The sequence below is a fragment of the Carettochelys insculpta genome, chromosome 4 (genome assembly GCF_033958435.1).
Source record: "Carettochelys insculpta isolate YL-2023 chromosome 4, ASM3395843v1, whole genome shotgun sequence".
In the NCBI taxonomy this organism is placed as follows: Eukaryota; Metazoa; Chordata; order Testudines; family Carettochelyidae; genus Carettochelys; species Carettochelys insculpta.
Genome location: NC_134140.1, coordinates 124,426,553 through 124,439,895, shown reverse-complemented (window position 1 = coordinate 124,439,895; position 13,343 = coordinate 124,426,553). Strand labels below are relative to the sequence as shown.

The 13,343-nt window shown below is 42.2% G+C and overlaps 1 protein-coding gene across 21 annotated transcripts in view; it reads right to left on the bottom strand.

Moving 5' to 3' along the window:
• The window catches only part of SEC31A (SEC31 homolog A, COPII coat complex component), a 78,614-nt gene extending 65,695 nt beyond the window's left edge, over nt 1–12,919 (bottom strand). For 7 of the 21 annotated variants that reach the window (XM_074993708.1, XM_074993710.1, XM_074993712.1 and 4 more), the window contains exons 1-4: nt 12,805–12,916; nt 6,802–6,884; nt 6,001–6,124; nt 2,321–2,519 (exon numbers count right to left, since the gene is read on the bottom strand). In XM_074993708.1, coding sequence (XP_074849809.1) covers nt 2,321–2,519; nt 6,001–6,124; nt 6,802–6,880 — 402 coding nt within the window. In that variant the 5' untranslated portion in view covers nt 6,881–6,884; nt 12,805–12,916. Of the gene's footprint in view, nt 1–2,320; nt 2,520–6,000; nt 6,125–6,801; nt 6,885–12,804 lie in introns of all 21 variants that reach the window. The other 14 variants (XM_074993717.1, XM_074993724.1, XM_074993714.1 and 11 more) reach the window with 4 other exon arrangements.
• Nucleotides 12,920–13,343: the final 424 nt, after the last annotated feature.

Genomic DNA, 13,343 nt, shown 5'->3' with positions numbered 1-13,343 from the left:
ACGAAATAACCTAAATGATGAAAAGTATATCAGATTTTTAAAAATTCTTTCAGTTCAAATAATGATGAATATAAATTTGTATCAAGGCTGTTGATTAAATCACTGTTAGCTCAGAAAAAATAAATCACATTGTTACGCGATACCAATTGAAATTTATTAAATATTTTGGACTCTCCACTTTCAAATACACTTTGCAGTCTGTGCTGTAATAGAAATCAGTGTCCAGTGCTCACTTTATAATATTAGTTTTGGATTACAAGTATTCACGATATAAAAATAACAAAACAGAAGAAACAGTATTTTTCAATTCACCTCTTAGGGTACATTAGTCTCTTGAGTTACACGAGGGTTCTGTTCCCACGCACCCTCACATAACTCAAATTTAGCATAAGTCAGGATGTGCGGGTGATTCCCTGGTGGAATGCATGTTCTGCAACCAGGGAAGCAGCAGAAGCACCTGGAGCTCCTTTTGAAAGGTAAGTCCTGGGCTTGGGGGGCGGCGGGGTGGGGGAATGAGGGGGAGGGTTAAGCATGGCAGTGGGTTAGGGATGCGTGGGGCAGTGGGGTTAAGCCTGGGGTGGAGGGGGGTATAGTTGAGCTGGAGCTGCCCAGGGGTGGGAGGTGAGCCAGAGCTGTGCACGGGGGGTTTGAACGGGGGGGGGGGGGGGGGGTTGAACCAGAGCCACACATGGGGGTGGTGAGCTGGAGCTGGTCCACGGGTGATGAGCTGGGCCATGGGGTGTTTGAACTGGGGCCACAGGTGGGGAGCGAGCCAGGCCGCAGGGGGTTGAACTGGGCCGCAGGGGCGATGAGCCAGGGTCAGGGAAGCAGGATTTTGAGTTGTACTTAACTCGCGTTCAGGCTTTACAGTATTGTAATGCAATATCTTTATCATGAAAGTTGAATTTACAAATGTAATTTTTTTATACATAACTGCTCTCAAAACAAAGTCCACTTAGTCCTATTTCTTATTCAGCCAATCACTAAGATAAACAAGTCTGGTTTGAATTTGCAGGAGACAATGCTGCCTGCTTCTTGTTTACAATGTCACTGGAAAGTGAGACCAGGCATTTGCACGGCACTTTTCTGGCCAGCGTTTACATGCCATATATGCTAAAAATTTGCATGCCCCTTCATGCTTTGGCCCCCACTCAAGAGGACGTGCTTTCATGCTAGTAATGATTGTTAAAAAATAATGAGCTGATTAAATTTGTGAGTGAACTCCTTGGGACAGAACTGTTTGCCCCCTGCTCTGTTTTATCTACATTCTGCCACATATTCCATTTTATAGCAATCTGGGCTGACGATCCAACACATTTGTTTCAAGACTATTTTCACTGTAGATTTGACAAAATACAAAGCAGGTACGCACATGATTTCTAAAAACAGCTACATCACTTAGGACCTAAAGTTTAAGAACCTGTAGGGAGGTCCAAAATCAGAGCAGGAGGAGCTGTGGAGCATTCTTTCAGTAGTCTTAAAAGGGCAACTCTCCAATGCAGGAACTACATAACCAGAATCACTGGAAAAGAAAATCAGCCTTCTGTTGGTCGTATCTGACTCAGATGATGAAATGAAGCAGTGTCAGTCTGTTCTGCTCTGCATTGTTATTGAGCAGAACCTGTCACCACCATAGATGGACATCCTGTGAAATGGTGATTGAAGCACAAAGGAACACACAAATGTTTAGCGCATCTGGCACGTAATCTCGCGATGCTAACTACAACAGTACCAGGCAAATGCCTGTTCTCACTTTCATCTGTGATTGTAAATCAGAGGGGGGCAGCAGCATTATTTTCTGCAAACTTGTTTGAGTAATTAGCTGAACAAGTAGCACAGAGTAGACTTTGCGCTCTGAAGTTTTACATTATTTTGCTTTTGAGTGCAATTATTTCTGCACATAATTCTACATTTGTTAAGATCAACTTTCATGATTAAGATTGCACTACAGTACTTTTATTAGATGATTTGAAAAATACCATTTCTTTTGTTTTTTACAGCACCAATATTTGCCATCAAAATAAAGTGAGAGTTACATACTTTGTACTCTGTGTTGCAACTGAAATCAATACATTTGAAAACACCCAAAATATTTAAATTAACGGTATTCTATTTAGCGGCACGATTAATTTTACTCACACGATTAATCGTGATTAATATTTTTAATTCCTTTACTAATTTGTTCTCTTTTTTAAAAAACAAAAAAAACCCAAAACATTAATTTTCTCTTGCAATTCGGGAGAACAACATTTCCTGTAGCATTTAACTAATCCATGTGAATAATCCATGATAGTGTGTATTGAATAAAATAAAATCTAACCTGGAAAATATTCACATCCAAAGCTCTTACTGGTCCAGTGTGCTTGTCTTTCTGTGCAACTATAACTTCACTCTCTCCAGCTATAATTTTCGTTGGATCATACAGAATAATATTTCCATTTTCACCACCAGCAATTAGAACTCCAGAAGGACTACCATCTGAAGCCATTCTATGAGGTCCCCAGATTAGTTTATGGTACCTACAAGATAAACAAACAGCTTAAGAAGATCCATTGCCATATCATCATACGCATGATAATATAATGTTTTCCACTAACACTTTGCATGAGGTAGTGCAGGTTGCTGGTAACACCAAAGACATGACAACACTGAGAGCTGCTAGATTCTCTTGCTAGCTCTCCCATGATGCCTCAAGGGAAAATAGATTACAACCTCTGTGTGTCACATGTCAAAGCACTAACACCAGGCTAACACTTACAGTTACTTCTAAGGGTATTTTGAGACAATGGTTGCAAAGGACTGCAAGATCCCGGAATGAGAATTAAGCACAGCCTTCCAAGAACAATCACATAAATCTCTGATACCAGTGAACAGCTGTTTATGTAAGAGGCAGATGAGTGAATAAGAACGGTCACCTTGACATAAACACAATTCCTCAGATGCACTCTTGCAATTAAAATTGTTTTTGTGTTTCATGCTTCTCAAGTGTAAACACATACACAAACAAGAAAGTGTGGTTCCTAGAGTGTAGAATACTTTGTGTTAAATTAGAGGTTAGAGTATATCTTTAGATCTGAAATACATCCAGGCTAAGCTTGGTGAATCTAGAAGTATACTAACTTAATTTTTTTTAAAAACAAAGGTCTTGCACAGCAAAACAGCATTCCTGTGTGTTCAGCCATGCAAAGAGTACATTTTTTCTACATAAACACACACACCCTCTTGTAGCATTGTTTGTACAATGTGGCCTTAATGCGTTTGGAAAGAAAATTAACAAGTTTTTGTAGAAACTAAAACAAACCCAAAAGGGAGAGTGTATTTAAAATATTACATCAGCACTATCAGTGCTGCTCTTAATCAGTAAATGATTGAAAGGCAACTTGCAAAAAAAAATTAATAACTTCAGAATTATATGCTGAATGCTCAAGTGGCAAGAGAAGTATATGCAGCACAACTTACTTAAATTTTCTCTCTCTAATCCCGTGTTTAGCTATTTCCAGTGTCAATCTTTACTGCTCCAGTATGACAGTCACCATACTGGTAACATGGTGTAATTCAAAGAACTAAGATGCAGATTGAAACTGCTCTATAGGAGTCAGATCAGACCTTTTTCCAAACAGATGCATTCTTATATTGTGTGGTAGATTGTATTAAGAGATTGCAAAATACTGCAAGCAAAAAAGCAATAGACAGGCCCGTCCAACTTTGCAACTGGTTCAATACTGGGCATGGTGTTGGCATATCACTGGGACTTCATGCACAGCATGACCCAGTAAGTCCTGCAAAATTCTTTTGATTTCCCTATCACAACTATATTAATAATTATCTGCATAGTAAACCCTCAATTTAACAGATGCCAATTTAATGGACTTTGGAAATAACGGGCAGTTGACCAGATCCGCCCCTCTCCCCCACCCCAAATAAATGCTGGTGACTCACCAGAGTCACCACTATCGGAGTGGAGGAGCTACTGCCATGGCTGGGGCTGGAGGAGCTGCCAGGACTGGAAGAGCAAAGAGCATAAAGAGCCCGCTGCATTCCTCTCAGGTCCTTAGTGTGCCTTGCCAGGTGCCTCCAGCCCTGCAGATTCAGATTTAATGGACTTCCCTTCCCTGCATTAGTCTGTTAAATTGAGGGTTTACTGGAATAGTACAGCAGGCCCTGGCCCTAATTAGATTCTGGATCACATTTTCATTTTAGATGACGTACAAGGAAGACACGGTTCCAGCACCGTGCAGTTTTAATCCATTTTAATTTTTAATGTTCAGGCAATTATGTTTGATGCACCCCTTTGGAAGACAATCCTATTCCATTTCTCCTAGCTGGAGTATTCTGGCGACTGGCCTACTTTGAACACTCTAATTATAGACGTGTACATCACTATTTCAAAATGGACTGTGGAGAGTGAAATGGAATTAACTTCCATCTCCATCATAAGGTGGTATAAAACATTAACATTATTCTTCTATGGACTTGGACTCCCATATAGATCAGTATATCTGGACTATAATACACTGTATTTTTGTCCTTTATATCTTTGATAAAAATGTATTAACGTGACACTACAGCTTACTCATTGATCTGTAAGCATTGCATACTCCTTAACTGAGAGAACTATGGGTCTACTGAAAGCCTAATGCTATACTGTCCTGGGTATATTCCTAGTCAGTATTTTCATACATGACCTAGATAATGGGATACAGAGTGCAATTATAAATGTCAAGGATGATACTGAACTAGGGTAGATTGCACGTGCTCTAGAAGACAACATCAGTATTCACAATAATTTTGGCAACCTGGAGAAATGATCTAAATTACACTGGATGACATTCAATAAAGACAAATGCAAAGTATTATTACATTTATGACCAAATGATCAACTGCACACAGGCAAAACAGGAAACGAATGCCTAGGAAGGAGAACTGCAGAAAAGAATCAGCATGACAATGCATCACAACCTAAATGAGAGTAAAACATGAAATACTGTTGCAAAAGAAGCAAACTTAATTCAGGGATGTATTAGCAGGAATGTTGTAAGCAAGACATGAGAAATAATTCTTCCACTCTGGTCAGCGCTGGTAAGTTCTCAGCTGGAGCACAGAGTCCAGGTCGGGGCAGTACCACTTTCAGAAAAGTGTGGACAAACTGGAGGAAATCCAGAGGACAGCAACTAAAAAGGTCTGGAAAACACAAACTACAAGGAAAGAGACACACAACTGGGTCCATTTAGTCTGAAGAAGAAAAATTGGGGGGGAAGGGGGGAGTATGACATGATAATTTTAAAATATGTTAAACAGTGTTATAAAGAGAAAGGTAATAAATTGTCCCTCTTAACCACTGAGAAAGGACAACAAGTAATGGAGTTAAACTGAAGCAAGGGAGAGACAGATTAGACATTACAAAACATTTTTAACTATAAGGATAGTTAATCACTAGAACAAATTATCGAAGGAACTGATGGAATCCTTATCACTGGAGGTTTTCTAAAACACGTTAAGCAAACACCTGTCAGGGATTTCCCAGAAAATATTTAGTCCGGGCTCAGCGATGGATGACCTATCAAGGTGCCTTCCAATCCTACTTTTCTATGATTCTACCACCCAATGGATACCAACTCAAGATAAAAGACTGAAAAGTTTATTTGGCATAAGCTTTCATAAACATTCACTTACTTTGTCTAATTCAAAATGGATTCCAGCCCACAAAAGTTTAAACCCAGATAAATGTGTTAATCTTTAAGGTTCCACAAGACTCCTCGTTTTTTTTGCTGAAACAAACTAACATGGCTCCACCTCTGAAATAGCTCAAGATATTTGTGACAGAAAAGGAGCTGAAACCAAGTCTCCAGAATCCACCTACAACCTGCTTACCTTTCCCCATGACACTGATACAGAGTTAATGCTTCATACACTGACCTTTCACACCATGCCATGGATTACAGTTGCTACAAAAATGCATTTTTATAAAGCAGATCATACATTTGGAATCTCAGTTCATACCTGTGTGAGGAGGAGAAAGTTGCACAGGATTTCATATCCAATGAAGGATCAGACAAGTCCAGTTCAAATATTTCCAGAGATGCACTGGTACTGAAAGTTGCATCCAACTGCTGAGCAGATGTACCTACACAGAAACATACTGTACTATCACAATGACACAATACAAAATAATGGAATTTGACATTTCTAGAGCATCAGTACAGCCTGAAGATGTTATTTCTTTTTTATCTCAGAAGTACACTGAACAGGAAACATTGTCAATTTTTAAAAAGGGTGTTGAAAGTCATTTCCATTACTTCACTTACCCCCATATCCCCTTCTTGGTTTTAAGCAAAAATTTCCTATTAAAATAAACAAAAATCAAGAAGGAAGGTGCATGATGTTTTTCTCTCCCCTGCAGCTGCGTGAAAATCCACACAAGTAACAAAGGAAACTCAGAATTGATTGAAAGGCAACAGTTTTGGCACCCAACTTTCCTTTGGCTAACCACTGATTAAGACTGTCATGTAGTCCTATGAGTTAGGAGGGACAAGCCTTGTAATTAAGTAACCAGTGCTGTTACATATTCAGGGCCAAAACAAGTATATATAGGCCAGGGTTTTGATTTTTAGGAAAAGCTGGTACTCTGGAGACTGAAAAGTGATTTCAAGTGGGTATCACACTGCATTCTCAGTTACTTACTTCCACCTGAGGATGCTAATTTTTACTACAAACCACCAGTACAGTCATTATACTATAATCTACACCACAGGCATACGAAGCCCCACACGGGTAGAGAGAAAAGACTCTTCAACAAGTTACCTGTAGCCAGATAAATGGGATGTTGTTGGGCAGGGCTCCATGCTTGCATAGCAGTACGATCAATCTCCTTTAACTTCATCCTGCTAAAAAAAATGCATTCTTTTAATACGGAAAAAAAGGGAAGAAATTGCACCAATACCACAGAGGGTGAATGTGTTGTACATGGAGATGTACGATATGACATTTGCAGGGAGAAGGGTACTGATTATTGATGTTTACTGGAAATTAACACTTGCTGAACAACTTGGTTATGTCTACACCAGAGAGTTTTGCGCAGCATCCACATTCCCAAGGCTTTCTGTTGACAGTAAATTCACAGAACGCGGCACATTTGTCAACAGTGTTCTGCTGCTCCCCCATGAGGCAGAACACCTCTCTTGACAGAGATCTGTCAACTGAAAGCTGGTCTGCATATTCCGCGGGAGCCTTCTGTCAACAAACAGGGCTTCTGGGGCACTGGGCAGACCTGTCTGCTGAACTTCCAGTTAGCACTTTTGTCGAGAGTGTGGCCGGGCAGTCCGTCCACTCTCTGTCAACAAAGCGGTTTGCTCTTTGCAGCCAGACTGCAAAGTGGATCAAATCTATCAAAAGAAGTTTTGTCTTCTGACAGTAACTTCTGTCAACGGACCACTCTAGTATGGACATAGCCCTTGAATGCAAACCTGGGGAAAACTAACTACTGTGAGATGCTTTTCTTAGACCAAATGTCATTGCTAATAAGAGGTTATATGATATAACTCAGCACCTTGCAGCACCTATTAAAATAAAAATACTTTCCATGTTTCTAAATGCCAAATCTGAGATTCATAAACTTATTAGAATTGAAACTATTGAAACTACTGAAATCTACCACAAGGCTGCTACTGAAAACCACCACATTGGTTTTTAAAGCCATGTAAAAGAATGTCAAATTATTTCCTAAAACTGCTCCTCAGTGATATTTCAGGGACACAGTTAACTTACACTGAAGCAATCTCAAGAAGTGAATGCAAAGCGGTATCAGGTATAATACCTGTCCTTGATTCTGCCTACCAATATTTATGGTTTATAACAACATTTTTCTATCTTTAAATGTTGTGCAAGCCTCACAAAAACAACAATCCCTGACAGAGAGAACAATGAAATTGGGAAAACAATTAAACAAGAGAAAACAATGACACCGACTCCATTAAAAGGTTATAAAACGTACGTAAGAAAGCAAGTAAGCAGAAACGATAAAAATATGTTTTTTAATTTCTTTATAATCTAATAATAGTAAGCACAAAAATGTTTAAAAATGTACCCCTCTGTCTGTGCAGGCTGAAGAAACATAAGCATATGAAGAAGTAATTAATGCAAAAGTCTGGCACATAGTCATTCCAGACATCGTATTTTTTCAGTCACCACCTTCTAATCTAACCTATCATCCCTGAAAAGGTTATAAGGCCCTCAACAACAACATTCTGGAGCGCCAAGCATTTTCTCAAAATTACATACACCAGCAATTAAAGATTTAAAAGGAAGAGAAGGTTTATGTGTAAGCCTGAAACCCTCCACAGCTTTGAGTCACACAGTCCTCACCAGCAGATTTGTGCAGCCTTTGTGCATGAACAAAAAGTAGTGTGAAAAAGTGCAAAGGTTACTTGTTATTAGCATGGGATGCAAGATAATCCAGGAAAAAAAAATCAAGTGATAAACTGGTCTTCCAGCTAAAGGTTTACTGAATAACGTTCAAAATTTTCAACAAATGCCTCCTAAACAGAGCCCAGAACAAAGTAACCCAAAAGATCTTGCAACACAGAGAGACATCTTAAACTGTAATAATTCAGACGTGCAAAAATTACTTACTTAACAGAGGGATGGCACAGTACTTACAAGAGGTGGATGTTACCAAGTAAAATCATGGTTTTTACTGCCCCAAGGAAAACTAGTTAGTCCCAGTTTTAGACATTTCTATGTTAAAAACTGTTTTATTCATGTATACAGTAGTCCCTTTGGGTAAGTCGGGGGGAGGGCAGCTTGGGCGGTGCATTGCGGTCTGGGGGGTTAAGCCTGGGGAAGGTGGAGCTGAGCCGGGGTGTGCAGGGGTTGGAGCCAGGTCTGTGGCGGCTGGAGCAGGGTCGGCGGGGGTGGTGGGCAGGGGGCCGGAGCCTGAGCCCTGTGTGCTTCACTGGGGCCCGAGCACTGTGCAGGGCTGTGGTGGGCCAGGGGCTGGAAGCCCCCCCACATGGGATGAGGCTGAGCTAGGGCTCTGAAGTGGGGAGGAGGTCCTGCAGGAGGGCTAGCGGGGCTAAAACCCTTCTCCCTACCTTCCCAGAGCGGCATGGCTGTCGGCTTGAGAGCAGTGCCACTCTGGGAAAGGGGTATTAGCCCCCCTGGCTGCCCGCAGCAACAGGCAGCTAGGCAGGCTATAAGCCTTCCCCCTACCTTCCCACAGGGTGCCTAGCGCTGCTCTGGGAAGGCAGCGGGCAGGGGCTCTTCGCCTGCCTAGCTGCCTTGCCTGCAGCTGTGGGAAGCTAGGCAGGCTGACAGTCATGCGTCTTCAAGTTGTGTGAAACTCACGTTAAAGCAAGTTTCGCAGACCCTGAAGACACGTAAAGTGAAGTCTTACTGTACATTACACCAGTTTAAGTTACACAATCAAACTGTGATTGCCTAAGAGAGTAGATATGCAGATTAATTTAAGGTTGTCCAAGTAAAAAAAACCTGCAGTGAGTATAATAGTAACAGACTAATTTTATTATATAATTGTATTACTATAATAATATTATTAATTATAATAGTAATACATTTCATAATGCTGAACATGGGAATATCTGTATATATTTGGATTTTCTCAAGGAAGGTACACAGGTCATGCCTCATATTTCAATATTATATGAAACAAAAGCAAAAAAAATTGAACCTATAAACAAACAATAATGCACAGTTGCATAAAGCAACCAGAAGCATGCAGAGTTGCAGTCAAGCAGTTTATTAAGTACTACTGCAACTATAACAGCTACGCTAACCCACTTGGCCTTCAATATTCTGTAGCAGACCAACTTGGAGGCAGTGGATAGATTGTGGCTATTTCTGAGTTCTGAATGGATAGCCAAAGTCCGCAAAAATTTGTTCTGTGCTTGCTGATTTTGTTGGACACAGAAGCAATTCTTTTTCCCCATTTTCTGGTTTAAACCAGCTCTTAGCAGTGCTCCATCCTAAACCAGATTTTCCTGGAAAACTGCCAACCTTGACTGAAGGTGTATAAAAGTCATAATTTTCTGTAATACTTGCATTAGTGAGATTTGCAGAGTTGTAACGGTTATTTGAAAATTACTTGTGGTCTGATAAGGATAAGCTTTGTAAAATGCTTCTAATAATTAAACCAACATTACATTGACTCCCAAAATAGACAATGTAGGACATATTAATATTGGGGCACATCATGTCTTGCCCTCTAAGAAAATGTTCCTCTAAGTAAAAAGTAGAGAAGGGTCAGTGGGAACACACAAAATTTAAATGTCTTTCTTGACTAGATTTTCCCCGTGGTGTTCAAAAGAGCTCTCAACAAATTAGAGCACATAGTTTTCCTCACTTACTTGAATTCTTAGGTCAAGCATGTGAAACATGCAGCCTAATCAAATTTATTTTGCAGCCCCAGGGTTGGGAGCTGGATGGGGCACAGCATGGCACAGAGCCCCACCAGCAGCTCCAGCCTCGAGGACCTGCCTGGGGCCAGGGTTCCCCTGGCAGTCCCAACCCCAGGGACCTGCCTGGGGTAAACCCAGGAGCCCCAGACCTGGGAACTGGCCAGAGCATGGAACCCCGCCTCCAGCTCCAGCCCTGAAGACCTGGCGGTGGCTGGGGGAGCCCACAAAGCTGGGAGCCCTGCTGGCAGCTCCAGCCTTGGTGACCCAGCCAGGGCCAGGGTTCCCCTGACAGCCCCAGAGCTGGGAGCTGGATGGGTCATGGAGCTCTGCTGACAGCTCCAGCCCCAGGGATTAGGCTGGGGCTGGGGCAACCCCAGCAGCTAAAGTGTCTAGTTCAGCTTTAGACATGTATCCGCTTGTTCATAATTTTTGTATTTGTTCCGAATAGGACTGGATTTCCCAGAGTTTTTTAATGGATATTAAAGTTAATAGCCACTTAAATCTTACTCTCCTTTTTACTCGCCCTAAATTTTTATTGTTAAAAACAGCAACACATACAGGCTACTCTGCTGACCACTCTCTGCCAGTATCTATGAGACCCCTCCTACATAGAAAAGATCGCTGCCAGATGGATACTGATTGATTACTCAAAGTAATCAAATATGTCAAACACCCTTTTTTAATAAGGATGTAAGAAAACTGAGATCTTGTCAGTTCTTTAACACCACAACTTAGACTGGATGCCAGTCTAAATGATATGATTGTTTGACTATATGCATGTTGTACCATGGCAATGACATAGCTTAACTCTGAGTCACATAGGACAAGGGAAAATTTGTATTTTGAAAGTCTTGCTGTTGCCATGTTGGCACTATGGCCCATTTATTCTGTGCAGGAAAACCACATTTTTGCACTTCTTTAGTGAACCACTCGAGTATAGTTCATTACAGAAGTTCTTAGTACGTGGTCTGATATCCTAAGTGATTCAGCACCTTTCACACTTGTGGTTTTTCAGGACATTTGATTATACTTTTTACTTATAGCATGGTATTGTCAATATATTACAAGTACAGAAAAGCTATACAAGATGCATGTATTTTACAAATGAAAATAAAAGCTATTAACAGAGTAAAAATACTAAATTCACTGACTAAGAGTAGGGAAACATTTTCTTACATGTATATTTATAATTTCCATTATTTTTACAGAAGCCATTAACACCACCTTGCAGCTGCAAATCAAAAATTCAGGCTTTTATTTGGGCTGCTTTTTAAAAATAATCCCAAAACTGTTTTTCCCATTCAGATAAGTTTTGCTACAAAACAGCTGTCTCTCTGCATATCCACGACAAAATGGTATTTACATGTGTACTAGCTTGGATAAAACAAGCTAAATGAAAATCTCAAGATGATTATTAATATCAAAACAAAAAAAACAGTCATGTAGCACTTTAAAGACTAACAAAATAATTTATTAGGTGATGAGCTTTCCTGCGACAGACCCACTTCTTCAGATCATAGCATTATCAGAACAGATTCAACATATAAAGCACAAAGCACAGTGATCCAAAAATTGTTATTAAGGTTGACATATCAGAAAAAATGTTATCAAGGTTGGCAAATCATAAGAGCAGATTATTAATATGTGATCCTCAGAACAAACTGTATAATCTTCCCTATTTCTCTCACTGGAATCCCTTTTCCAAAAGAGCTGTACTGCATTTTCCCTTGTGGACACATAACTGCATTTAAAGTTGGCTTAGGTAGGTTTTTGCAAACAAGTTAAGATGGGGCATAATTTTTCTTTTTATTAAGGGTAGGTGATAAACCCTAGAAATACAAAATCCCTATTTCCTGCATCTTGGATTATGTTATGAGACACAGTAGTAAAATACATTAACTTCAGAAGCTGCTATGACAAGGCTACGCCTGTCACCCTTCCAACACTACTGCAATCCAAAGGACCCTGCCACAGCTCGGGGCAGAGGGGCTGGGGGAGAGCGTGTCACCTCTCAGCTGACAGCAAACCACCTTCCAACACTGTTTCACTTATAGTGCCGGAGGCTCCAGGACACAAACAACTGTCCTACTCTGGTGACTGACGAGGCAAACCCGAGCTGCCGGCTGTGTCTTGGCACAGGTAAAACACTGGCTTTTCGGGACCGGCTCCGCCGCAGGGGAGACGCCGGCTTCCAGCCAGAAGCAAGGACCGGGCCCGGCCCGGCCGCCCCGGGAGCGAAGATGCCCTGCGCAGTCCCCAGAACTCTGCGGGGAGCTGGGGAAGGGCTGCCCCCGTTCTGCCTAGACGGACCCCGGGCCTACCTGACGCCTCCCGCCCGGCCTCCCCAGAGGATACCCCGGAGCCGGCAGACGCAGCGGCCCGCTCCCCTCACCTGACGGTGCCGGCTCTCCGCTGCGGCCTCCCCTGCTGCTGTGCGGCCCGACCAGAGGTTCCTCCGCGGTCCGCTTCAACGTGGCAGCCGGAGCACCGCCCTCGCCAGCCCGGCTTCCGGCCCCCGACTCCGCCCGGCCGCCCCATCTTCCGGCCCCCCCCAGCGCCAGCGCCGGGAGCGGGACGGGGAGTCAAGTCACCGCTGCCGGCGCAGCCCCACGCTACAGCCACTCTGAGCGGCATCATTGCGGAGCCCCTGCCTAGCTCCCAGCACCCCCTGGCAGCAGGCTGCTTCTCTGCAGCGGCCCAGGCTCGCGGAAAGGGAATTAGCGGCCTGGATCGACACACACCTTCCCCCCACCCCTTAAAACGATTTCTGTTCTGTACAGGACTTAGGGCGACACCTCTGCCCCCACCTCCTTTCCTAGATAAAAAGCCAAAAGCCTTATGCAGGCTGTGAGGCTTCAGCCTTTACTTGGCTAGGACACGTTTCCGTATGCACAGATTGAACCTCTCGTCTAGGATCCACCCGCCCTGACA